The following is a 24379-nucleotide window of genomic DNA, read 5'->3' as shown; positions in this document are numbered from 1 at the left end:
AGCTAGAAATGTCAGCTACTCACTTAGAAAAAGGCCAGCTTTGTTGATTTCATCTTGAAGTTCGCAGAGATTCTCCCTGAGGGAAGCTTCCTCCGCATCGGTCATTGGAGGGAGGCTGACAATCCATCGGGTCTGGGCTTCTTCCTTGTTTGAGTCATGTTCTGTCACAGCATTGACCAACACCCGCGCTACGCTGTGCTTGATCCAGTGAGATTTGGCGGTGGCATTAGTCGCTGAAAAAGGGAACGAGGAGCTGTGATAGAAGACACGATGTTCGGTGCCGGCCAGTGTCCAAGGTAGCTCGTCCAGCGCTCGGTGGGTCGTACAGGTCTTGAGTCTTTTCCACGATTTTCTGAGCAGGCCCAAGGCCTCTTTGATCAGATCATTACTTATTGCTCCAAAATCGTACTCTCCACAGAAGGTTTCGGGATTACACATATGACCTAGGGCTTGGAAGTATTGGCCAATCTCCGCGTCGTCCAACTTGACAGTGAGCTGAATGAGTCTTAACGAGGCACTTCCGGCAAAGACCAGGTGTGTGACGTGAGCAAATACCCAATCAGCTGTGAGCAGGTCCGAGACTTCCGCGATGCGCATCATCGTCGAGTACTCTGGCAGATCTTCCAATACCAAGACCCTTATGCCTCGAGTGTACACGTGCAGATCTTGGTCCGACTCGTGGATCACCTGGAGATTCTGTGCGAGTCGCTGGAAGTACCTTGCAGCTCTGAGGTGAACAGCCCCTCGATTGCAATCGTACGCCCCGTCGAACAGGTCTTTTGATAGTTCTGCATTCTGACGATGGATCTTGAGTTCTGTATCTTCGCATGATCAAGTCAGTCTGTCGATCGCACTCTGGCTCACAAGTTCGCTCCTGAGCGTCCGCTCGCAGATCGATACCTTGAGGGTTTAGCCTGTCCTTAGAAACCCGATACTCCCTTATCAAAGCCTTTCGGAAAGCCACCGCGCCGCTGTCATTGCTGAGAAAGTTGTCGAGGGTGATGTCATGCTTTCTCGCATGTTGCTCCGCGTAGTACTCCCTGACCTCGTCCAACTCGAAGTTCTTGTGGCTGAGTTCATCCCACTTGAGCTTATGCCCGAAGAAGTCTGTGAGGCAGGACAAGATCTCTTTCTGGGTCGGGGGTCTGCCGCGAATCTGCAGGTGAGTGCTGGTGAGGTCTCTGAGATGCTCGGCTGGCGCCTCGTCTTCGGTGCTGAGGAGCTGAGGATCCGCAGGTGGCCGTCTCGGCATGGTGCTTCGTCCGTTCGTCCTCGATCGGACTCCGCTGGATTTTGTTGTGAAGTTCGCCAGCTCTGACTTCAGATCCCCTTCCTCGTGTTCAAGTAATCCCTTCGACACTCTCTCAATCTTGATCCTTTTCTCCACACCGTCTCGAACGTTGAGATCCTCGTTTGCCTCTGGAGAACGCTTCTTCTCGATCTTGCGCGAGTCCTGTATGGGTAGTCGCGAGGCTTCAGGACTCCAAGCTTCATGCTGACTCGAAGAGATCTGTGATGGCAAGTCTCTTTCAACAGGTTCCGGAGTGGACATCGTGGGCGTCAAATTGGACTGGAGAGGTGGTTCTGAGAACGCAGATTGAGTTGTCCCTCCGGAGAATCTGATGGGGAGACTTGGTCCGCATGAGTACCAAGAGGACACTTACAGCTGAGCATCTGCGTGCAGGTAATGCGATGTGGAACTATTCATATAAGCTGAGAGGAGGTGTCGTGCTGACGATATCGGGGACTTTGGGTGCTGTCTCGAAGAACCAGCCATAGCTAGAGCGTGTCAACTTGTACTGATCAAGGAGTACAGGCGGTGAGAGAAGGTGAAATGTATTGGACGTTGAGTACAAAATCTCGGCGTGTCAAAAGTTAGTCGCGCTCGGACCACCTCCACCTCCTGCACGTGGCAGTCAAAGGGTATTGTCCTCTTGGGCCGGGGCGCTACAGAACTGCTGATTGTGCACAACGATCCTGTGACAGTCCCTTGGCAGCTCAGAAACGCAAAGTGACTTGCAAGAAGCCTCGCTGAAGTGAATGATACATACACGGATAATCCATCTAGAACAAAGCTACATAATGTCCAATCCCTAGCCCTAGAATCGTCGTCAACCCCATAGTCAGTAATTGCAAGGCGGAAACTGGCAATTGAGCTTGACGTGAACCCAGACCAGAGGTAGATAGGACGATGGTCTGACAAGAAGGGTCAGCATGATCGATTTGGAAAAGCTGAACTTGGACCAAAAACTCACGGGGTTGACGGCATAACTTGTCGATATTGATCCGAGAGCTTTGGTACGGTAGGTGTTGTACACTGTGATACCGGAGTGACTGACGGATTTGGTGGACTTGGTATTGGTAGGTACGGTAGCTTGCCCAGAGGGAGTGAAGAATGAGCCACTAGAAAACCAGTCAGCATAGCGCCAAGCGAGAGAAAAGGCGGTGAAAGGATTCCAGCAGATGGCACTGGACGAAGGAGAGCCGAGCCTCCCTGCGTTGATCTTGTTCGGAGATGTAGGGAACACTCACGTCGTGGTAGGGTAAGCAGTGATGGTGATACTCTGTACTGTCACTCCAAGAGCTTGACAACTCGCTTCGAGGTTCCAAACGACCTGCTGAGCGGCGGATTGATCGACATCCGGTTGGCCATTGGAGACGAGACATGAGATGCAATTGACGGTGCTGGTGTAATTTCCGCACACTGGCGAGCACGAATCCGAGTTTCCGTTGGTGAGACAAGCACTACAGAAGGCGAATGATCAGCACGACGCCGCAAATTCTTACATCATGATCGAGAAAGCAAATGCCCCACTCACATGACATTATCGTAAGACGAGGAACAGCTCGCACAAGTAGCAGGTATACTCTCTCCTTGTCCTGCTCCTCCTAGTGGTTGGCCAATCGTACTGGCAGAGGCGCTAGGCGCAGCAGGATCCGTAGTAGATGCTGCGGGCGCTTCCGTCGTGGAAGCTGCTACAGTATCCGTAGGTTGGTCCTCAGTGTCTGTAGCATCGGGAGTAGGGGATGCAGAGGGACTGGCACCTCCATCATCCGTTGCATCCTGTCTCTTGACAATCATTCGTTGGAGGTATACATCATCGGGACGGGCGGCGGTGAGTAGGGGGGCCAGGAGAGTGAAAAGGAGGAACAGTCGGGTATGCATTGTGGGGGTTGAATGGACAGCCGGGAGGTCGAGGGGGAGGAGGGAATAGGCAGGAATGTATCCTGCCGTCCGACAAGACTTGTGATCGATACCACTGGTGGGAATGAAGAAGGAGGGGAGTGAAAAGGAAAAAAAAAATGTGTGATCAGCTGGTGACCCGAATGATCCTCGTGGGCTCTCGTTTGCCAAGGCCAGGAAGATGATCTATCTCCAGACACACGCCGGTATGTGTGTTAATCTCCAGGATCAGAACCAAGTGTTGAATGTGGTGCTATGAATAGAGAAGTAAGCTAGTGCCCTTGACCCAGAAGGTGCAACTGTATATAGTCTATTGGCAGCTGTGCAGGCGAAGACGAAAAGACGGGGAGACTGAAGGAGAGATCTGGGACGAAAGAGGGAAAGTCATTTTACAACCCCCCAAAAATAGAAACTTTTGATTGTGGCAAAAATCTCAGGTACGGCGTCATTCCAAAGCTGTGGCAAGCAAAAGTTGCTAATGTCCCGCCACGTCGTGGCGTCGAAGATCACAATCTAATCTATGGGATGTAGAGGTTGGAGCAGACATGAAGCAGTGCTGACACAGCGTACAATGGGGACTGACTGCATCTGTTGCAGGCACAAGTATATGACTCTGGTAGGGTAGGACCAGGATGTGCCGGACCATCAGTGATACCTTGCCACTTTCGACGCGTCTCCCATGAGGAATTGGCGTGGCGTGGTGACTGGCATAGTCGTGAAGACACCTATCATCTAAATCTTACCTGAGGACTCAATCGCTCAAGTCGACCTCAAGAGCTCCAATGCACCTGATCGGGCCCGATACCAGAACTCGGGTCTGCCGCATCTTGAGCTCGCAGAAAGTAGGTCTCTACAGCGGCTCAGGGTGTGTCTCATGCCACCCTGATAGAACGAGGAGGCACACTTAGAGCCTATTCACTAGGTCCGCTCTCTCAATCGACCAGAAATATGGCTACGTTCAACATCTGTAGTCTAGGACAGACTACCTGATTCATTATATCGTGGGGGGGGCTCATGGGTCTATAGGACGCTGAATGGACATGATGTCAAACTATGAGGATACAGATCGTGACAGCTAGTGCACCGCTCTGAACCCAAGCGAGATGATCATTGGTCACAGCAGATATGGCTGCACCAGATGCCGAAGCCGAAGCTGCCGCGGCGGAAGATGTGGCACCTTGGTTGTGGCTCTGATTCTGACAGAAGAAGATGTAAGACCGATCCCTTTCAGACAATGGAAAGGAGGGCAAGACTCACCGTCATGGAGGAAGACAAGGTGGTTGATGCACCCGATGCCCTGCTTGATTCAGAAACACTGGACACTGGCAGACTCGTCGACCCTGTACCTAAAGGATCAGGTGTCGATTGAGCAGCTACAAAGCTCTGTAGACCTGTCCACGTGGGGAAAGTGACGGTGTTCTCGGTGAAGGTGGTGAACGTCGCGGCACTGGAGACATGCAAGACGTGAGTCATTCATTTCAGCCTGTCTGCAGGAAGGAAAGAAAAGGAAAGGGCGGCAACCAAACTCACGTTGTCGTGGGACTAGCAGTGATCTGAGAGATAGTGGAGGAGATGGTTTTGGAGCATTTCTGGGAGAGACCAACAACGATGTCAGCGTCCCGCGTACCGCGGATGCCGCTGTGATCGATCGCTCGCTCAATGCAAGCTAATCCATGATCATTATGGGAATAAAGGTGCTCACTTCATTCGCCTGTCTCAGCTTTTCATTGACATCATTCAGCGTCACGTCCTGCTCCCCATTGGCAATGACACAGTTGAGACATTGAGTGAATCCAGTGTAATTGGAGGATCCACATAGCCAGCTGCAATAGTCAGATGCGGTCGGCTCGCCCGCAGTCGTGTCAGAGGCGTTGAGCGTTGTACAGCCCCTGTGAGGCGTCTCGATGATCAGCAATGGAAAGATCTCTACTCGTCTTGGGCAAACAAATGGCAGGGATCGATGGGTCAACGAGTCGGGGGGAAGTCGACTTACAGGAAGTTGACAAGATTTGGTAAACAGCCTTCGACACATGCGATAGGCAAGTCCGAACTGAACGATCCACCATTGTCACCGAAAGACGTATTGAAGCCTAAACTTTGACGCTTGACGAGTGAGAGGTCATCAGACGAGCGCGACGCAAAGGTAGTGGGGAGGGCGAGCGTCAAAAGGGAGATAAGGGAGACAGATCTGATCGAGACAGAAGACAGGATGGACCACGGTCTGTCCATACTTTTATAAAGTCAAAGAAAGACTCGTAGACGGACGTGTTTGACCAAAATTGAGCCTCGCAGAAATTCATGTCGCGTCCTCGGAATGTTTTCGGGGATGCGGGGATCGGGCGAATCGCGAGGAGACTAGCGATCAGCGTCTTGAGTCTGTGGACCATACCACTTATCAAACATTTTTCGCTCCCTGCCCCATCTGCCTCCGCCTTTCCTTGGATCTAATTAGCTCTCTAGGCCATCTACATCTTATCGAATCTTTCACCGGCTTTCAATCATAATAATCATTCATACACACGTAAGAGAATGAGGTCGCAAAAAGCGGGAAACGGTCGTCCAAGTCGTCTAGAGTGATATACTTTGTGATTCCGTTTTGAGAGGGGATGAAGAAAAAGAAGAGAAGAATACAGTGTCCAAATGCCCGATCCCTAGCTCGCCATTATCTCCCCCAGCTTCGCTTGACCTCGCCAGGCCATTCGCCTACCCGATCTATGATCCTGAGCCTCCTCTTCCCCTCGCCCTTACATGATCTTCTCCCTCAGTTTCTTCACCACACTCGTCTTTCTCTTGACACCCGGTCCAGAGTCATCCGGTACGCTGAGCTCTCTCGAACTCTCCGAAGCAGAAACGGCTCTTGTCCGCGATTTCGTACGCGATATCACGAGATCCTCGAAATCAGGAATGACGGGTCCAATGGGAGGCGTGGGTAGGCCTTTGACTCGGTTCATCGGTGGTATGCCGTAGCTCACACTGGCCATGGTATCTGAATGCACGATGTTTGATCCATGAGAGGATTTCCCATTCGGTATTGGGGGAGGTGCGAGAGTCGTCGACATCATAGGCTCGGATTGCATTGTGGGGACACCGCCAGCTCGCGTGATGGTCGACTGCTGCTGCTGCTGCTGCTGTTGTTGTTGCTGCTGTTCACGCTGTAATGCTTTCGCAGCTCTCGCCTTTGAGTTTGGCGATTCCACCAAGACGAATCCACTAGCCGTCGATTCAGAAGGCACCAGCTCACTTTCCTCCCCCAATAGATCGCCTTCTTCGTACATGGATTGGGCCCGAGTAGGATCATCCAGTGGGACGCCAAGAGGAGAGGTCCTTTGAGGGGACAGTTTTCCAGACCGACCGAAAAAGGTTGATCGCTTGTTGTATCCTGCACCCGCAGTTTCTGCTTGACCATTGAGATCTCGAGTGGAGTTGATAGATGCTGAGTTTGGTGAGTGGGATCGGTTCGGAACTCGAGGACCGCCATCGCGCTATAGGAGTCGAATCGAGAGCGAGCGGGGAAGAGAGGGAAAAGCAGAGACAGTGTCAGCGGGCATGCCTTTGCTGAATGTGTAGATTCAAGGCGCAAGAGCGAGTCGGGCAGGCAGCGTGGACACGTAGGAGAACGAGGACGGGCTCATTGAGCCGAAAGGACCAGTGTGTCCAGGGCTGCGAAGGCAAATGGGTAGAGCCAAGCGGATCGAGGGATCACAGCGTATCTGTGGGCTGACAGCGTTGCCGATCAGGGAAAAGCATCATCGCCTTCCCGATAGACCCAGACTATCTCCGGGACCTAAGTCCCCTCTTCCCCGAGTCTCTGCTGCCCCAAACACATCCTCATTCGCATAGCCTCTCCGCCCAATGTCCTGTCCACCGCCCTCAGGCTCATCCACCATTTCCTCCTCCTCTAGGACATCCGGTCCATCCCAACCTGGACTCATCGCAGGTCTCACACCCCCGAGTCCCGCACTCATCGATTGAGAACGATGATCTAATCCCAGATTGCCACCGCCTGGCCGATTAGGTCCATCGCCAGAACGAATGACTGATCCATACGGACCCGCAGCTTCCACGGAGCCTGATCTTGTACGCACCATTCCTTTGATCTTTTGCATCAGACTCTTGGTCCGTTTGACACCTCCAGGCCCATACGCAGGAACAGATCCGGAGGCCGGGATGTTGGCGAGGCCAGCACCTTTATCGCTGACCGGTGAGAGGTCATCCTTGATCGGTGGAGTCCTTGGCCCACCAAGAGCCCCGAGGCGAAGACCGGGTGACCGGACCCGAGGGACAGAGGCACTAGGCTCGGAGGGGAGGGACTCATCGGTCACTGGGAAAAAGTCAGACGATGCGGGCGATCGATCAAGTTCCGTGGCGGCACTCACGGTTGATTTCGCCCTCCTCCCCTGGTGACCCGCCAAAGTCTTCGAAGGGCTCGGCTGCATTTCGTTCAGCTTAAACGCGACCTCGCGGTTGGCCACACTCACGCGTATCGATGCCCCACGCAGCTTTCAGTGCTCGCCTCTTCTGATCCCTCTGTGCCTGTCTCTCTTTCCTCAGCACACTAGCTTCGTCATTGGGCTCGTCGACATCGGGAAAGTAGCCTCCAGAGGCTGGTACACTGGTAGAATATTGCCCAGTCAGACCTCCACTGGTTCGGCGAGTGGCAACGCTCTGTCGTACAGCTGATCCAGTTCGTCGCGAAGTTCTCTCTGCCGTTGGTATTGCGCCAGTCTCGGAATCCTTGGCTGGCGGGACTGGCTGAGCAGCCAGAGTGACTGTGGATGGAGCGCGGGGGGGAGATTGAACGGGTCTGTCGTTGCCGTTGAACGCTTGCATCGGTGCTCGGGAGGTGGGCAGATTGAGATTACGGGATGGAGCCGCTGCATCGTATGGTCCTTGACTAAGGATCTATCAGCGGATTGCAGAGGAATAGAGGGCAGCAGAGTGACTCACTGATGCCACACTGTACCACAAGGAGAGCAACGAATGGTAAGGACTGTCCAATCTGAAACCACACTGGCACTCACTCGCACTACCCAGACCCGTTGGATCCCATGTATCGATCACATCTGCGTGTCTGCTCCCCTTCTTATCCTCTGCGGCTCGACGTTGCCCGGCCGTCAACTCCCTACCCTGCGCATCGTATGATCCAGACGACATGGATCGTCTGACCCTTGTGCGATGAGGAGACGGGGGAGCATTGGTTGTAGTGGTACCGCTGCTGTCCAAGAGGGTGAATCGATGATTGGGCAGGGCAGGGGAATGTTGAGTCAGCATCATCGTGCTAGGGTGTGATTGGTCCACTGAGCAGGCTCGTGAATGGGGTATGGAGGGACAGAGCCTGGTCTGCAAAGCTCGCGCCTAGAAGACGATGACGGAGGGGCGAGGGAGGATTCCCGCGCGTGGGCTCTAGACAAACGCTCGTCTCGCGAGAGGTCCGAAACGAATAGAATGAAGGGATCTAAAGTGATGACAATGAGGAGAGGGCTATCACCCCCTTCAAGGAGATTTTTCCAAATCTGGAAGACGCCGTAGTCAAATACCGCTCCTGTCGAGTCCAGCTCCCTGGACAAAAGATCCTTTATTCTCTGACGTCTGGAATGGTGTACCAAGACGACCTTCCTTTGAGGATATACAACTTGGAGGGTGACAGCAACAGCGTCCGAAGGGTCTTCAGAGGTGACGGGACGTAAAGTGTCGTGAATCTGGAGAGAATGAAGAGACGGGATCACCTGGAGCACGAAGTATAGCGCCGAAGCACACAACACGACGGCAAGCGGCGGGTCCAGTGGATTTTTCTTTTCCCACCCCCAATGTCACTTTGGCCACATGACCTCTGGAACCGGTGACGATCGGCCCAAACATCACGATAGCAATGATACCCTGGATGACAACAAAAGACTCAAGCGGGGAAAAGAAGCGGGCGATATGGGAAGTGGAATGGAAGAGGCGGAGGAGGAGGAGGAGGAGGTATGATGAAAACGAGAACCAACCAGCCCAGCTAGAAAGTTCAAGCCAGTTTGAACAGAACTCACCCTGCTAGTGCCGTTTGTGCCCTTGTATATTTGACCCTAGTCGTTGCGTTGGCGCCTGCTCCTACACCTGTTGTGTTGCCGGACGAGACCGCAGGTGTCGGTGCAGAGTTCTTACGAGACGCATTAATGGGTGGAGGTTCGATCTCGTCTTGTTCGAATGGATTCGCAGAGGAGATGACGCGCTGTGAAGGAAGTTGAGGTTGAGCCATGTTGACGGAGGAGGAGGAGGATGGAGGTATGGAGGGGCTTTGATAGGTCGATGACCTAGAAGATACTTTTCTCGATCGAGGCGAAGGTGGAGGAGGCTTAGAAGGCGGGTTGAGAGATGCCGAAGATGTCTTTGAGCGTAAGGGTTGAGCGGTAGAGGTAGAGGCAGAAAGGTGATGACTTGAACCACCCGATCCGACCGCACCGACCGCTGTGATGGTACTGCTTTGATTGAGATTATAACTTGAATCCTCCCTCAAGATGGAGACTGGAGGTGGTGGTGAAGATGAGAAATCGATGATGGGAGGTGAGTACGAGGCGTGTTGAACGGCAGGTGCTCCTCCAGCCAACGAAAATTGGGATTGACTCGCAGGGATTGTACTGGTATATTGTAACGGCGAGGTGGAGGAGGAAGAGGAAGAAGAAGGAAGATGATGATGATGATGGGGATGACGAACGATTACTGATTCGCGTAATGCACTTGCGAGATCAGCATTGATGTATGTGGACGATGATGTCCCTCCAGCTCCTGATCTTGGTATTTTCGAGGATGAGTAGGATGTATACAGTTGTTGATGGTGATCCTTTGAAGGTGGTGGAGGTGGTGGTGCAGGTGAACGGCGCGGAGACGATGAACTAGTAGTAGCAGACATTATTGTTGTCCCCACCTTCCTCCTATGTGGCAGTCCTTTGGGAGAAGTATTTGCTTTTCCTGTCCCCCCCTGTCTAGTATCGCAAAGCAATCAGCGACTACAGGTCGCCTTTGCCCTAAGCCTGGTGAAGGAATGCTCCAAACCAACCACGTCCCCTTTTTTGGTACACAGCTATACACTCTTTTGTCAGTCGATAGCCGAATCGTTTGAGTGTCTTGGTGACAATGGAATAACAATGACACAAAATGCGATCACGTCCCGCGAAGGTCACACACCTGTCAACGACGAGAGGGGAAGAGAGGGGACGGCACGGAGCGATACATATGGAATAGTCCCGATATCCTCTGACGCTGTCTTTTCTGAAGCCACACGTAAAAGTGCTCTCTCTCTCTTTTGTCCCTATTCTGCCTTTCCCCCCCGATCCTCAGAGAACAGCGACGCGCGTAGAGAGCCCGCACGTCGAATAAGAATAATTTCCCTTTATAGCCTGTATATCAGCGCAGTGCGTGGCAGAGGGGAGCGCCAACATCTCTTCAGGCTGCCTACAAGCAAGCAAGCTTAATATTCCACCCACACCATCCACCCTCAACTGCCTACTTACCCTGATCTGCTCACCACCTCCCAAAAGTCCGGGGGCGGAGTACCTGCAGTAGTGACCTTGTGAGAGAGAGGGAAACAAAAAAGCCACAACCCAGTTACACAGTGCGGTGCGGAAGCTATGATATATACACTTTTGAGGCTGTTGCCGTGTTACACTGACAAGCGGTGTTGCGACGCGCGCGCTGCACAAATCAAAAACACATCCTGTGGCGCATTTGTTTATCACCTAGGCTCTCCTGGTGTCGGCATAACATTCGGTTGAGATCGGGCCGGGTCTCCCTCTCTCTCTCTCAAACGCTGAGCGACGAACCCAACTGACGGGATCCAACATTCCTCAACAACGGATCCCAGGCACCAAGAAAAAAAGCTCCTATAGCCCGCCGAGCGCACTGTTTTTTTGGATGAATTTGGGGTGCGACATGTGGAAGATGCAACATATATTGGTAGTGGGACAGACAACTACACAGGGTTAGTGATAGGTGACTCTGGGCTTATACACCCTACTCCTCCTCTCCCTCTGCATCATCGTCACCCGCAGCCGCGATACCGTTGACATCCTCCGTCATGGTGATGACTCCATCCCCATTCCCTTGGCTGGCCAATTGCTTTTGTCTCTCCAGTGCTGCCCTCTTTTCCGCAGCCCGACGATCTCGCTCGTGTTTCGGCGGTCGGACTGAAAAAAGGTCGGAGTCAGCGACGGTGCATTGTGTGAGACTGAGACTCGAACACTCACTCCAGTTACCCTTGCCCACACCTACTTTCCTACAGACATGGTCAACTGAGTTCTCTCTCGCTCCCGCAATGCACTCACGGCGGCTTTTTCGGCTTGACCTTTTTCGCCTCCTCTTGCTGATCAGCCTTTTCCACCTCTTCTGGTCGTTTCTTCTTGACGCCGATACTCTTGACAACTATCTGACCCATAGATCCGATCTGCGAATGAACATGATCAAAAGGGTCATCTTCCTGTATGCCCAAACCACTCTCCAGCCGGGACGCGTAAAAGGCGTGGAGCAGTGCGGGAAGTTGTGCCGAGATAGCAGATGGAGCGAGAGGCACAAAGGGTGGAGGTGGAGGATAGTCGTAGTCGGCTTGCTTGGAACTGAGAGAGCGCATCAGAGACTCTGATTCCGCAATTGGCACTCGATACTCACCCATACTGATCAGCATTCGCGACCCGTTTCCGTCGACCATGAAACAAGCTCGAAGGCACTGTGAGGCTTGACAGACCAAACTCCTTGTCAATGCCCATCTCGCGAAGTCCAAGGAAATCCTCTCCCAGCTCTTCGGCAAAGTTCCCGCTGCACTACGTGAGCTATCGCTTCACCCAACAGATCGCGTCCACTCACTCGAGCAGCATTTCCCCATCCTCTGCAAACATCATATCGTCATGCACCACAGGCGCCGCAGTCTACACACCGTGATCAGCTGTCATATGATGGCGTCACGCCTGAAACACGCTCACCACATCCTTGTACCCTTGCTTGACTTTTCTCGTCATCTCTGCCACCTTGACGCCTTCTCGCTCGATATCATCCTTGATATGCGCTTCTAGATCTTGTAGCTGTATCTGGCCGTTCTCATGCAAAACATGCAGTGTCATTTGCTGTGATGATCAGGATATGTCCAAAAAAGGTTTTCAGACCCCACCTCTGAAGTCAGATCGTGTGATGAACCATCGAGGAACAAGCGGAATGTCCGTCCAAGGCTCCGGATATGGTCAATCACTAATCGAGTGACAGTATCTAGTGCTATCTCGTTGGCTCCTGCGACAGGGAGGTGAACATGAGCAAATATGCTCCTTCTGAGGTTTTGTTCGGTGACTCACCCTCGAATCCAGCATGCGCCAGTAAACCCGCGGTTGAGCGTCTTATATTCATGACGGCCTCTTCTTCGCCCATCTCACCCCCATTCGATGCCCTCTTCCGGGCCTCCATCCTTTCCACTTTCTCCCTCGCCCTCCGTTCGGCCCTTTCTTCCCTCCGCCGTTCCCTCTCCAGCTTTTCATCGAAGCGCTGGATGGGCGGCAGAATACCGCCCTCTAGCTCTATCCGCTGAAAGTCCTGAATCTGATTCATCAATTTTCTCGCTTCGATAAGTCTATCCACGCTTCGATGAACAAGGGATTCCAGTTTGACCGGTCTTGGAGATTCCAATGCTGGTGTGCCGCCTCGATGACCTTGATTGGTGAAGTCCAAGCCATTCCGATCTTCACTAGCATATTCCGAGACCCTTCGCCGCTTTTTCGCTCTTATGCGGGCTACTTTGGGCGACACAGAGTGCGCCATCACCGGGGTAGCAGGCATGCCACCAACAAATGCCTCGTCCTTGATGATGGCTGTCCACCAGTGGCCTTCGAGTGGACTAGCATCTGCGGGATCGGGTCGCCCAGTAGATGGATACCATGCCGGAGGTGTAGATGCTGTGAGCACCTCTTTGGCCTTGCCCTTGTCGGAAAAGGATGGTCCAGGAAGATGAGTGGAGGAGATGGGGAAAAATTGGTTCATCGTGTTCGACGTCCGGATGAGGGCCGGCGCGGTGTCGAGGTTGGTCTGGAGCTTTGGCCAGCTGGCCTGAGTCTGTGTCGATGGGTCAGTCTCGCTGTCGGCTCAGTGCGACTCACGATCCGACCGATGCTACTCGCTCGGCCAACACCGAGGCGTGAATCCGTCGACGAGAAGAGATTGGGATCTCGACGACTGCTTGACGCTATACACGGAGTCAGCACGGACGCCTCCTTTCGAGTCTCACCCTCCGCTTCTTCTTGCCCTTGAGAAGAAGATTGTTCTTGCGTGGCGGTATTGGATTGCGGCCCCGCTCCGGCCTCTGCTCGAAAGGACTGTGACGCAGCACTATCGCCCTGTGTGCTATCCACGATTTCACCTCGAGCATCTTCGTCCGCTGCAGGAGCTTGAGAAGCCTCTCGAAGTGGAGAAGGTTGAGAGGGGGCGTGAGGTCCCGCGGCTGCAATCTGCCGAGCGGCCACTGAGATCCCAGAGCCGGACAAAGTAGGGAGGATGAAGGTCTGCTGAGGTGCTTCGTTCTTGTCTGCTAGGAACTCTAGATGGTGATCGGCCTTTTGCTTCATGAACCGAGCACCGATTCGAATGGGATGACCCTGATAGGAGCATTGATAAGATGGCATGGGACACCCACTGAACGCTGACACCCACCTCATGATTGTATAGCGCACAGTTGTCCCATATCAAGTTGAGATCGGCAGCAAATTCGGCCTTTGACTTATACTTGTGACCCTTGATGTTTCTGAGCATGGTCGATAAATCCATGGGCTTCTTGATGACTGGACAAACGGTGAGCGAGCGTCACACGAGCACTGATGTCTTTGTTGTAACTCACCTTCATAGTAGTCAGGGGCATCACGTCTCGTGACTGGCTTTTGGAATGGCAAGGATTCAGGCTAGTAGGAACCCATGTCAGTTGTCCCTCGGGATCAGGTGCCACCCCGCCAAACTCACGGTACTTTTGAGCTCATTGATGATCTTCTCGAGGGACTCGTAGAATGCATCGGCGGATTTGGGCTGAGTCTGAAGCGCAGATCAGTGCATAGCTCAAGAAAAGAGCTGGTGATATGGTAGGACCTGAAGCCTGAGCATTCCTTGCACGTCTCATCACGATGTAGATCGCCCAACTCGTAATGGAAATGTAGCCCCGGAATCCCGATTCGGGTGGACGAGCAGGCACTCACCTTGCCAGCTTGTACATCGACGAGCAATTGTTGAAACTCCGGATCCGCGAGGTCTGGACCATCAGATATGCCCTCTAGAAAGCCCAAGAGGTACTGTCATGGGTGGATGCATCAGTTCACATTGTGTTTGGTGGGACCAAAGAGCAAAGGGCATCCCGGACCAAGGACTCACCTTCATTTTGAAAGAGGTTTCAGATTGGACCTTTGATTCTGGAGTCGGTGTACGGGTGCAGGATACGTTTAGGGTATCATTGGGTAGCTATGGTCCGTATCATGACTCGAGTACCAGTGAATAGAGTGGATGGATAGCTTTGATCGAGTAAGATGGTGACGAATATAGGAATAATCAGGTAGATGAAAGTGGGATCGCAAGCTTGAATTGATTTCTTCGGGCGATTTTCTGACGCGAGTTCCGAGGGATTTATGAAACCTTCAACCGGATATCATCAGGGGACTGCTTGTGAACGTGATCTCTGGTGGGAGTGAGCGTTCTGCTGCATTGCACAGAGCTTCTAAGAGGATAGTGGTCGCCATCTTTGGATGTCTGTGTCGCTTCGCTCGGCATTTCCCTATCGGTAGCTGGTCAAAATATCAATCTGTCCTCCATCTGTTGACAAGTATTCTAAACCTCACTTGCTGGTGTGACATGTCCGCTTCAGGCCCTTCTTCCGTTCCAATGGACATTGATACGCCTGTCGAGACGGGTGAAGGCCAAGCTGGAAGCTCGATCATGGGCGCTTTAGCCGCTTCAGTGGCGCCGTTCCATACCTACCCAAAGCAGCCCTTCGCTTCTATCGAATACCTCGGACCAGTCTCCCATCCGAGCGCTATCCTCAAAATCATCACTCAGGAGGACATAAATACATGCCTCAACTCTACGGAGAAGACTGTCGAGGCTAGATCCATCGATATGAGGTACAAACCCGGAGACTTGTACGCTATCCCCGTCAAAGGTCTCAAAGTGCCTTCACAGAAGTTGCTCTTGAAAGTGGTCAGGAAAAAGAGGAGACCTCAAGAGAGAGACACAGAGCATGGAGCCCGAACTACTACAAGTCCGTCAAGGAAAGGAAAGCAGAGAGAAGGGACGGAGAATGGCATCTTTACAGCTGAAGTTGTGGGGCCTTTGACCCAGACTATCCGTTTCAAATGTGAGCTCTCTTGACTTCTCGAGAGCTCATATGATACAGCCATGGGAGATTGGCACTACACGCCGGATCAACAAGGTCGCACAGCCCAGATAATTGGCGCCATGAGAGATCTAGATTGTGTGTTGGACGTCTTGCTGTACTGACTTTTATTATCAGACGACGCTATCCTGGAGTATTCTGTACCTCCTTTGGACGAGACCTTTGTCGAACCAGTCTCACCGAGTGGTCAGGATGGGGACGATCCTATGGAAGGCAGCTCTGGCACAACACAGCTGTATCGTTCGCTGCTAGACTTACAAGCTCTACCAGTGTTCAGTGATCGTCGAGTCCCATTGATTTGGAAGTGAGTACAGCTGACTTGGGCCTGTCACCTTTCAGCCCGAGCCTGGGCTGACTGCTCGTGCAGTTACAAGAATCACACTCAGGCCTACGTCGAAGACTACGAAGATAAGCGAACTGGCGAGACGAAACAGCGATACGTTAATCGCGCAAGGCACGTCGCGTATACCATCCCTATTATTGGTCATAACAGCAAGAATGTCCCGAAGGAACCCGTAAAAGGTTTAATGGATAAGTTGAAAAAAGCGGATCAGAGAATCATGGAGAAGATGAGGAACGTGAGCTGCTTTCACTGATTTGACAAGGCGACAGATGGTTGACGACCTTATGAAGCTTCTGGCTGAGAGGCCCGTGTGGCTTCGACATGTCCTGTTGAGACAATTCAGTGAGGCGGATAGGCGGGTGATAATCTTGTGGGTTTGACCGTGGGAGGGATTTCGGACTTGCGACTGATCAGTCTGTAATGCAGATCTAAGGCATACTTCCCTGCATTTGTGTACACCTTTGGCGCTGGTCCATTTTGGAAATGCTTGGTACGATATGGGTACGACCCAAGGCACCATGTTGAAGCGAGACTGTAAGTCCTCTCTTGTTTTTTCTCTGCTGTCCTGGATCTCACCGTTGCTTTTAGCTATCAACGGATCTATTTCTACCTCAATGTCACCCGCATCGGTCCACGAGGACACGCATATCACTCTCCACCGCCTGACGACGATGACGAGGAGGATGGCGGGAAGGCCAAGACTGGTTCCAACATCACGACTCAAGCCGAGAGAAAAAGTCAATGGGAGGCACAGCAGGAGAGATTGATAGCGGAAGGCAAGAGGCCGCCCTTTGATCCAGAGTGAGCCCCCTCGCGCATCTTTCTTCGTCTTCTTCGCGTGGTCTAATGTAACTTCAGTCAAGATTACATTTTCGACGGCAAGATCCTCCAACGAGACGTGCCTGATTTCCAACTCTGCGATATCACTGATCCACTCATCCGGAAGTACATTGATGACCCCGCATTGGTCGGTGACAAGTGTGCAGTGAGTCGATCTTTCAAGTGCGTTTTGACATCATCGGCTAATTCATCCCTATTCTTAGGCTCACGATGGCTGGTACAAGCCAGCTGCATACGCCTTGATTAAAGCTCTCACTCGTATAAAATTCACTCACATTCGAGACAATGACGAACCGGCTCCTGATTCGATTTGCTTCCAGGCGATCGAGGATTTCGAAGCAGCGATGTTGGAGGGGAAATCGGGGGAAGGAGGGTCGAGAATGGCAGATGATGATGACGATGAGGAGCATGAGGAGGAGGATGAAGGGGATGAAGATGAGGAAGAGGACGAAGGCGGCGAGGGGGGCGATGATGCAGGAGAGGAATGATCGACACCTCTTAGGCCCTGAATCCTCGGGTCGCGTATCGGTTGGGATTGGAAGGGTTTCTGTTTTGGGATGAACCCATCTACATGCACAATAGTACCTTCCGAGCACGATAATCTCAGTATCCGATACTCCAGCTGCCCGCCCTGCTCGCCTTGGCCTCGCCATCCGCTTTGACCTTTCCAGGCAGCAGGGCCATGCCCCACCGAGCCCATCCCGATGTTTAAAGACCATAATGCCTTTAATTTCGTCGGTTGAGGGATTGTTTTTGGGTGAAAGCTTGGAGTTGTTCTTCTATCACGCGTCCTTGCGGCAGTTACCAAACAGGCAGAGAGCGTCATGATAGCATCTCGGTTCCTGAAACCATATCCCCTTGACCAGAGCAGATAGCTGCTTCGGCAACGTTGCCAAGCTCATATCGAGGGGTTGGTGGCTGTGGCGCTGCCACTTTGAATCTATTTGCGGTATCCTGGAATTGCCTCGTCGGATGACCAGAAGCATACAGTCAGGTAGCTGCGGGCTATGCATGCCCTGTGGTCATTGAGACTCTGATACGCGCCAAGATATGCTGCTTCCCTCGCCTGACGTCACAGCTCTCGGCCAGGGCCCCAAGATTGGCGTTCTCACCACCCCTTACATTTGATCGGCGATCCTCCCTTTGAAATACTGTCAGGTGTCAGGGGAATTCTCACAGTCTGAAGGAGGTTTTAGAGGGGTTGATGAGTGTCGATCCTGGGAATAGTTTGTGGAGCTAGCAAAGATGGACAGTCATACTGTGAGTATATAAGGCATTCTCCGAATACGCCTTGTCCTGCTTTTCCCCTCGCCTCCAGACACAGTATCGGCTTCGTCAAGTCAATCTAAAGGCTAGACTACTACTGTACCATAAGACCCTTCATCATGTTGTCAAACCTCTACACGCTCTTGTTCACCCTCCTTGTGTCTTCGGCCGCCATGGCTGATCGTACCGTCCGCATTAATGCCGTGGATGGAGCCTGCATCAGGACTGGATCCTCGTGCGGCGGGGGGATGACCCTTCAACTCAAAGACGACGGTACACCTTACCCGACCCTCGATTACCATGTCGGTGTTCCTGGAGTCGCTGAGAAAGAGGTGAGGTCATACCTCCTCCTATCAAGTCCTCGAATGATACAGTAACCACCGCTGACACATTCTTGTACCTACAGGAGGTCGGCTGTCACTGGGAAGGCAAGCTGGATGACGGAGTAGATCAGGTCACTTTCACCTTTTCCAGTGGTCCCGATTACCTTTACCCTTGTGGTCCCCAGAAGGGTATCACCATGGTCTGTGACAACCCTCCGGCCACTTGCGCATCCACTCCTCGCGAGAACGTCTAAGAAGCGACCTTCACTTTGTACAAGATGACACAAGTACGATGGAGGTCTGAGATCCCTTGAACAGACAAATGTATATATGCATGTAGTGTACTGTACGTCCGCCACTGGAGAAAAAGCAGTCGCGTGAGCTTGCCTCCGGGATCCATCGGATGAGCGAGATCTCTTCGCCGTTCAACTTGTGTAGTGCAAACGACGGAGTGTCAAGAGAGCGGGTGAGCTCGCTCACTTGGTACAGAGAACAAGATGACAGTGGCCATGTCGGAGCTTGCATCCCGCATGAAGTCCTTCGAGGCGGTCTCACAGGCAGCTACGTCCGCCAAGGATCCTGAAGCGATCTTGGGTTTAGCCGGGGTCATATGGGATGACAAGGGTGAGTGGGATCGCGTCCAAAAGTCGCAAGGATGAGAGCCTGATGGATGGACGATTGAGGGCTCAGGTGAAACGACGTATGCTAGCTTCTTTGGCCGACAGAAGCTCGCTACTGGGTCTCCTCCTCTTAACCTCGAGACGACATTTTCACTCTATTCTGCTGGCAAGTTCTTGACTCACATCGCTGCGATGCAGCTCGTCCAAGCTGGATTGATCGATCTCGACGAACCAATCGAACGGCATGTCCCGGAGTTCAAGGACATGCCATTGATCTACCTGTCCCGTTCAGATGACGCAGCTTCCATCACTCTCACCAACTCCAACCCTCGGGGCTATACCACCCGCCCAGCTGGACGATCCTTGACCCTTCGACATTTCTTGACCAATTCCACGGGTATCATGGGAGAAGATCATCCTCTTGCTACTTCGTGGGAGACACACGCGGTACCAGGATCACCTGAACGGCCAGTCTGGCCGGAAGATACGAAACCCATTATCAAGCTGTGTTGGAGACCTCTTATCCATGAGCCTGGGGATGGGTGGAACTATGGACACGAAGTTCATTTCCTCCAAGTCATCATTGAGAGTGTGTCTGGTCAATCGTTTCAATCTTACATGAAGGAGAAAGTGTTTGATGTCCTGGCTCTCGATTCAACGACGTACCTTCCTGCTAATCGTCAAGACGTGTTGGAGCGACAACTTGAAATGGTCGAGCGGGTAGATGGGCTATTACGCTCAGCTATGGACGCTGTTAATGGATTGACCTGTAGTCTGAACGATGTAGGCAAGATCATGCTGGATTTGACTTGTTCTCAACCTCGATTATTGGACGTCAAGACTAGAGCTATGTTGTACAGATCCGGCCTGGAGGGTCAGGCCCTCGAGGGGTTCAGAGCTCAAGCAGGAGAATTTGCAAAGCAGTTGGAGCTGAAGGACGCCACGGCCGTCAACTATAGCCTTGCTGGCGTTATGCTGGTCACTGAAGATGGACAGAATGTTCCGGCTGGGACATTGACATGGGATGGGATGGCCAACGTCGCATGGGCGACAAATCTTCATCTAGGTATCTCAACTGTGTTTGCGACGCAGCTCTTACCGGAGTACGATGAGCATAGCATGCGGCCTAGATTGGAGTTCTTTAGAGGAGCTTTTGGTGCGCAGCAGCACAGAATCTGAGGAAATGTGACAGCGTTTTTACACCTTGCATGAAACTATAATCTTGCTCTCTCTTCGTTCTGCGTGTCTAGTTGATATTGTTACACTGTCTGTTCTGGATTCTCTGCTGACACCCCTCTTGACAACCGTATTATGTTTGCACTCTTGCTGTTCCTGATCTACCAATGTCACAACTTATTGATCCCGCTTAGGAGGTGGACCAGAAGGTGGAGCGTAGTGGGTTGATCCGGTGGTGTCTGAACATCCATTAGCAAGACTCAGTGTGAGAGAGGTTGTTGGCCGACTCACTCGATGCGACGTCGTAGCCGGGAGGCGACTGCACATTCGCTTGCTCCCTCTCCTGTCTCTCAGCTTCCCTCGCCTGCTCCCACTCGTATCCGTGTTCATGCCCCTGTGCCGCAGGCGTAGTCACGCGTCCACCGGTGCTCGACATTTCTTTTGCACCAGAGCCATAGGCTCCAGCCATACTGGGTTGATAGACATTGGCAGGTGGGGGAGGGTTGTTGCCGTATTGGTTGTTCTGCCAATTGCTACCTTGATTGCCGTTGGCATAATATGATCCAGCCTGAGCAGGGGGAGGAGGGTTGTTGGCGTATGGGTTGGAGCTGTTGTTATTGTTGCTATTGTTGTTATTGGTAAATGGCAAGGTCGGGGGACGATATTTGTTGAATTGTCTGCGGAGTTGCCTGAGGAGGAGCATGAGCATCGCTTTCGCCGGTGGCGATAAAAGGTTGGGGATAACTCACTTTCTTCGCCAGTATGAACATAGGGCAAAGAGCAAGAGGACACCGACGGCGATACCGATACCTGTGAGGTCGGTCAGCTAGCCCCGCGAGGTTGGCCAATGGTGAACTTACCTATGCCGATTCTTGCACCGATGGATAGACCATTGTTACAGTCATAGTCATCTAGAGACGGATCAGCCACCTACAATCTTCGCACTCCCTTGACGACTTACTGTAATAGCCGTAACCGCAGTATCCATAAGCTGATACTGATGGTAAGAGTCCTGCCAGAGCGACAAGAGCGAGCGATAGCAGCATGATGGGAGTCAAGTAGATGGGTGTTGAGCAGAGAAAAGCTAGTGAGCGTTTGTTGTAAACGAGGTATCTGCGATGTCTTGGCCTCTAGAGAGAGAGAGAAGAAAGGTTTGACCTTGTCCTTTGTCTCTGGATCCTCCTAATGGTCTCAGATGGTCACCAGTTGTCGAGATCGAACAGGACGAGGTAGAGAAGGATATAATATATATATATATAAATAAGATCTGATGTCAGACAGCGGCGGCGCCCTAGAACGATCGTCACTGAATAGAGTGGAGCACAGCATCAAATGAAAAATATTATCATCCATACTGCGCCAAGCCGTTGACGGCGGTGGGCTGCGCCTTGCTTCTCCCCCCCCGAAGGGGCGTTCATTGAGATAATGATGTCATCGCCACGGGGTTATTGTCGCTGATTCCAATAGAACAAATGAACCGATCATTAGTGTTTTTCGCCTTTTAATGAAACGCAGCTGCGACTGGCAAGATCTATTGATATCTACTCGGCGGGTCCCACCTGGGGTTCTGAGTTGCATTTCAAAAGAGACAGCAAAATATGGTATAGGGGTTCTTGAAAAAGAGGGCATGGTATGGAGAGATGGTCCAAAGAGATGAGAGCGGATATGGTTATGGGTATGATAAGATGCTTGGAAAACAGAGAAAGATCTACGAGAGAGCGAGAAGAAAAATAAACGGCAAGAAGCAAAGACGAAAGAAAGGCAAGGCAAGGCTGGACGAAAGAAAGGTGTCATGGAGTGGTTCTCTAGGCACTCCAGATATACTGTGAGACGGGAGTGTCAGCCTAGACATTTTCCGCGGACGATATCGAGGCGCAAAAAACTGCAGATGGTAGACGATGTTCCCGATGCCACTCACCCAGCTTCCGAGATCCGTGATGGAACCACTTGGGTTCATCAACGCGTTGTCTTGATTCACGCCTTGCATGTTCTCCATCATACCGAAGGGAGAGTATCGCTTGACATAGTCTTGCGTGTCGAACCAAGCAGCCATGGCTTGGTGCAATTGCCAGGCTGAAAAAACACGAGGCGGTTTAGCTGTAGTGCAACGATGGACGGTCGCAAGCCACTCACTCTGTCCGTTGTCGCATTGAGGAGCATCAGTGAATGATTGACAAGCATACTGAGACGCGTGGTTGTCAGCGCAGCTCCGGAGATCAAAGAATGTTGACCCACTTCGGTGACCCAGATGTCTAGTCCGGTCTGTTGGTTAAAGTTTTGGACGTACTGTTGGAATTCGTTCAGGTCGGTACTGTACCAGTGGATGGGCACGAAGCTTGGAAGATGTCATGTCAGTCAAGAGTCAGGAATAGGATGCGATGCGCGTCGGATTTCGCCTCGTTTCTCCAATCTAGGGACTCACTCTGGCGTGCAATCCGCCTGCGAATTTCCATCCTGCTGACACAACGAGATGATATCCTGTACCCATTGCAACCCACTAGGGGCGTTTGTCGTTGCCGCACCACCGATAGCGATTCCCTTGTTGCTTCTCAAGGGTACCATTTCGTTCATCCAGTATTGGACAGAGCTTCCAGCATCGATATTACATTGAGATACCTCGTTGGGTTCGTTGAAGAACAGAGCATTCTTGACGGACGAAGGCCAAGATCCTTGAGTGCTCCAGAAATCAGAGACCTGAGCTGGACCCCAAAGCATGGGCACGAACTCTAATCCGAGGGAGTCTGCTGATCCAACGTTCGAAGGTGACCAGGTGTAGTACCATGCCGTTCTAGATCCGATATAGTTCCCGACGTAGTTTGGATCAGTGCTTTGAGCCCAATTTCCGTTCGGCCATGCAGCTCCAAATTTAGATCCTTGATTCTTCCATCCGCCAGTCACTCCGGCATTACCACCGACTCCAACGCTAACCCCAACGCTCACACCTTGAGAGGGGGAGGCGCCGATGGAGACGGCGACACTTGCCCCGATAGCAAAGAGGTTGCCGTTGGATCCAGTGGAAGCAGCAGAATCAGCAGACGATGCTGCGGTCGAAGCTGCAGGAGCTTGAGTAGGTGAAGGCGATTGAACGGCAGCGTTGACGTTGACATTCTGTGCAGCCGCAGATGCAACCTGGGTGGCAGAGGGCGAAGGGGACGCAGAGGCCGGAACGGGGGACGCAGAGGGAGACTCGGCGGCCGAGACGAGAGCAGATGCTGCCGCGTCTACTCGGGGTCGACAGGTTGCGCCTCGTTTGCTCTGACGAATGGATCCCTTTCGTCTCTCCTTGGCGCCAATGTTACCGGTCAGACGTTGTCTAGTGGCAAGGTGTCGGTGAAGGTCTTGAGGTGAGCGCTGAACGTGGGCGAGGGCGGTGGTCTGAAAAGGGCGTCGAGCGCAGTGTCAGTCAGATACCGCTCGAGTCTGTGATAGGCTGCGTTGTGGAGGATCCCCCCTGTGACTGGAGGCCCGATCGCCCACATCCTTCAGTCCTTGCTCACTCACCGGAGCGTTCTCCAGACCCGTCAAACCCATGGCCAACAGTGCCAGCGTGGGCAATAGGTTGATCAAGTGGGTCATGATGTGTGCGAAATGAGATCTAGACCTTTTCGTTCGTTGTACCTGTCTATGTGGTCTGTTTCCTCGGGGGTGAGATGATTGGTGAAATTCGTTACAATGGGTTTGCGCAGCCGAGGACTCTCGAGGACTCCGGTGCGATGATGCTTTTGAGAGTCGTGTCAAACGAGTGTGAATGAGTTGGTCGTTGGTCGTCGGTCTGGAGGGACGCAAGTCGTGAGGATGTCCAAGGTGATGATACACAGCAGTCTAGCTGGTACTTGGGTATGCGAGTGGATGAATGAATGAATGGATGAATGAGAAAGAGAGAGAGTTGAAGGGCAGTATAGAAAAGTCCAAACGTTCTGGCCTAGTGGCATCATACTCCCGCCCGAATACCACTCTCACTCTATCTCCCTACGTTTCATTGTGGCTATTCTTGGCAAAGGGGCATCAACACACAGACATAAGGGCTGCAACAGCGTTGAAGAGGAGGAGGAGGAGGAGGGACTTTGAGCACCAGGGCGATGCCGCCACCAATAGTCATTATGCATGCGGCATAGAGAGAGAGAGAGAGCGTTGGGGGGCGGATGAGAAGAGAGAAGGAGATGTTGGTTGTTGATCTCTTTGAGGCGCGCGACTTTTTTTCGTTGATGATGTTTTGATTTTCCTTTTTGTTTTTTCTCTCTTCTTCTG

The 24379-nt window shown here is 52.3% G+C and overlaps 10 protein-coding genes across 10 annotated transcripts; 3 read left to right on the top strand and 7 right to left on the bottom strand.

Moving 5' to 3' along the window:
• Positions 1-706: 706 nt before the first annotated feature.
• Positions 707-1836, bottom strand: BD324DRAFT_247122 (hypothetical protein). Its single transcript, XM_022012272.1, has 3 exons — positions 1665-1836; positions 865-1619; positions 707-815 (listed from the first exon to the last, which is right to left on the bottom strand). Coding segments are annotated over exons 1-3 (870 nt in total). The 5' UTR covers positions 1778-1836; the 3' UTR covers positions 707-813.
• A 133-nt stretch (positions 1837-1969) lies between these two features.
• Positions 1970-3554, bottom strand: BD324DRAFT_615730 (hypothetical protein). The gene is made up of 4 exons (XM_022014755.1): positions 2820-3554; positions 2533-2745; positions 2256-2403; positions 1970-2196 (listed from the first exon to the last, which is right to left on the bottom strand). Exons 1-4 carry the CDS (start codon positions 3164-3166, stop codon positions 2065-2067), a joined length of 840 nt encoding a protein of 279 aa, XP_021873757.1. The 5' UTR covers positions 3167-3554; the 3' UTR covers positions 1970-2064.
• Positions 3555-4163: 609 nt separating this feature from the next.
• BD324DRAFT_246696 (hypothetical protein) lies at positions 4164-5618 on the bottom strand. The gene is made up of 6 exons (XM_022012271.1): positions 5574-5618; positions 5178-5539; positions 4887-5073; positions 4715-4784; positions 4442-4631; positions 4164-4380 (listed from the first exon to the last, which is right to left on the bottom strand). The coding sequence occupies exons 2-5, from the start codon at positions 5411-5413 to the stop codon at positions 4558-4560; spliced, it is 567 nt and encodes a 188-aa protein (XP_021873756.1). The 5' UTR covers positions 5414-5539; positions 5574-5618; the 3' UTR covers positions 4164-4380; positions 4442-4557.
• Positions 5594-10380, bottom strand: BD324DRAFT_615718 (hypothetical protein). Its single transcript, XM_022014754.1, has 8 exons — positions 9792-10380; positions 9214-9725; positions 8206-8399; positions 8132-8141; positions 7663-8078; positions 7561-7614; positions 7270-7505; positions 5594-6666 (listed from the first exon to the last, which is right to left on the bottom strand). The coding sequence occupies exons 1-8, from the start codon at positions 10071-10073 to the stop codon at positions 5929-5931; spliced, it is 2442 nt and encodes an 813-aa protein (XP_021873755.1). The 5' UTR covers positions 10074-10380; the 3' UTR covers positions 5594-5928.
• Positions 10381-11173: 793 nt separating this feature from the next.
• On the bottom strand, positions 11174-14554 carry BD324DRAFT_648586 (hypothetical protein; the record flags this gene model as incomplete). The annotated part of the gene is made up of 15 exons (XM_022017861.1): positions 11174-11346; positions 11407-11435; positions 11485-11772; positions 11825-11971; positions 12020-12081; positions 12136-12276; positions 12321-12436; positions 12499-13249; positions 13294-13379; positions 13422-13788; positions 13844-13971; positions 14028-14088; positions 14147-14215; positions 14377-14469; positions 14549-14554. 15 exons carry the CDS (start codon positions 14552-14554, stop codon positions 11174-11176), a joined length of 2517 nt encoding a protein of 838 aa, XP_021873754.1.
• Positions 14555-14743: 189 nt separating this feature from the next.
• On the top strand, positions 14744-17427 carry BD324DRAFT_615707 (RNA polymerase III transcription factor IIIC subunit-domain-containing protein). Its single transcript, XM_022014753.1, has 9 exons — positions 14744-15524; positions 15564-15641; positions 15681-15867; positions 15931-16141; positions 16197-16276; positions 16333-16440; positions 16495-16707; positions 16765-16891; positions 16950-17427. The coding sequence occupies exons 1-9, from the start codon at positions 15023-15025 to the stop codon at positions 17232-17234; spliced, it is 1791 nt and encodes a 596-aa protein (XP_021873753.1). The 5' UTR covers positions 14744-15022; the 3' UTR covers positions 17235-17427.
• Positions 17428-18066: 639 nt separating this feature from the next.
• BD324DRAFT_615706 (hypothetical protein) lies at positions 18067-18671 on the top strand. The gene is made up of 2 exons (XM_022014752.1): positions 18067-18344; positions 18419-18671. Exons 1-2 carry the CDS (start codon positions 18132-18134, stop codon positions 18587-18589), a joined length of 384 nt encoding a protein of 127 aa, XP_021873752.1. The 5' UTR covers positions 18067-18131; the 3' UTR covers positions 18590-18671.
• Positions 18672-18707: 36 nt separating this feature from the next.
• BD324DRAFT_615704 (beta-lactamase/transpeptidase-like protein) lies at positions 18708-20174 on the top strand. Its single transcript, XM_022014751.1, has 2 exons — positions 18708-18959; positions 19026-20174. Exons 1-2 carry the CDS (start codon positions 18833-18835, stop codon positions 20132-20134), a joined length of 1236 nt encoding a protein of 411 aa, XP_021873751.1. The 5' UTR covers positions 18708-18832; the 3' UTR covers positions 20135-20174.
• BD324DRAFT_615701 (hypothetical protein) lies at positions 20148-21439 on the bottom strand. Its single transcript, XM_022014750.1, has 5 exons — positions 21093-21439; positions 20992-21042; positions 20881-20941; positions 20423-20820; positions 20148-20370 (listed from the first exon to the last, which is right to left on the bottom strand). Exons 1-5 carry the CDS (start codon positions 21175-21177, stop codon positions 20309-20311), a joined length of 657 nt encoding a protein of 218 aa, XP_021873750.1. The 5' UTR covers positions 21178-21439; the 3' UTR covers positions 20148-20308.
• Positions 21440-21839: 400 nt separating this feature from the next.
• On the bottom strand, positions 21840-23707 carry BD324DRAFT_576417 (glycosyl hydrolase catalytic core-domain-containing protein; the record flags this gene model as incomplete). Its single annotated transcript, XM_022013187.1, has 6 exons — positions 21840-22204; positions 22265-22313; positions 22367-22466; positions 22554-23011; positions 23102-23506; positions 23633-23707. The coding sequence occupies 6 exons, from the start codon at positions 23705-23707 to the stop codon at positions 21840-21842; spliced, it is 1452 nt and encodes a 483-aa protein (XP_021873749.1).
• Between the last annotated feature and the right edge of the window lie 672 nt (positions 23708-24379).

Source organism: Kockovaella imperatae, assembly GCF_002102565.1.
Source record: "Kockovaella imperatae strain NRRL Y-17943 chromosome Unknown BD324scaffold_2, whole genome shotgun sequence".
Lineage (NCBI taxonomy): Eukaryota > Fungi > Basidiomycota > Tremellomycetes > Tremellales > Cuniculitremaceae > Kockovaella > Kockovaella imperatae.
Note: the sequence above shows the minus strand (reverse complement) of the source record. Positions and strands in the feature narration are given on the sequence as shown.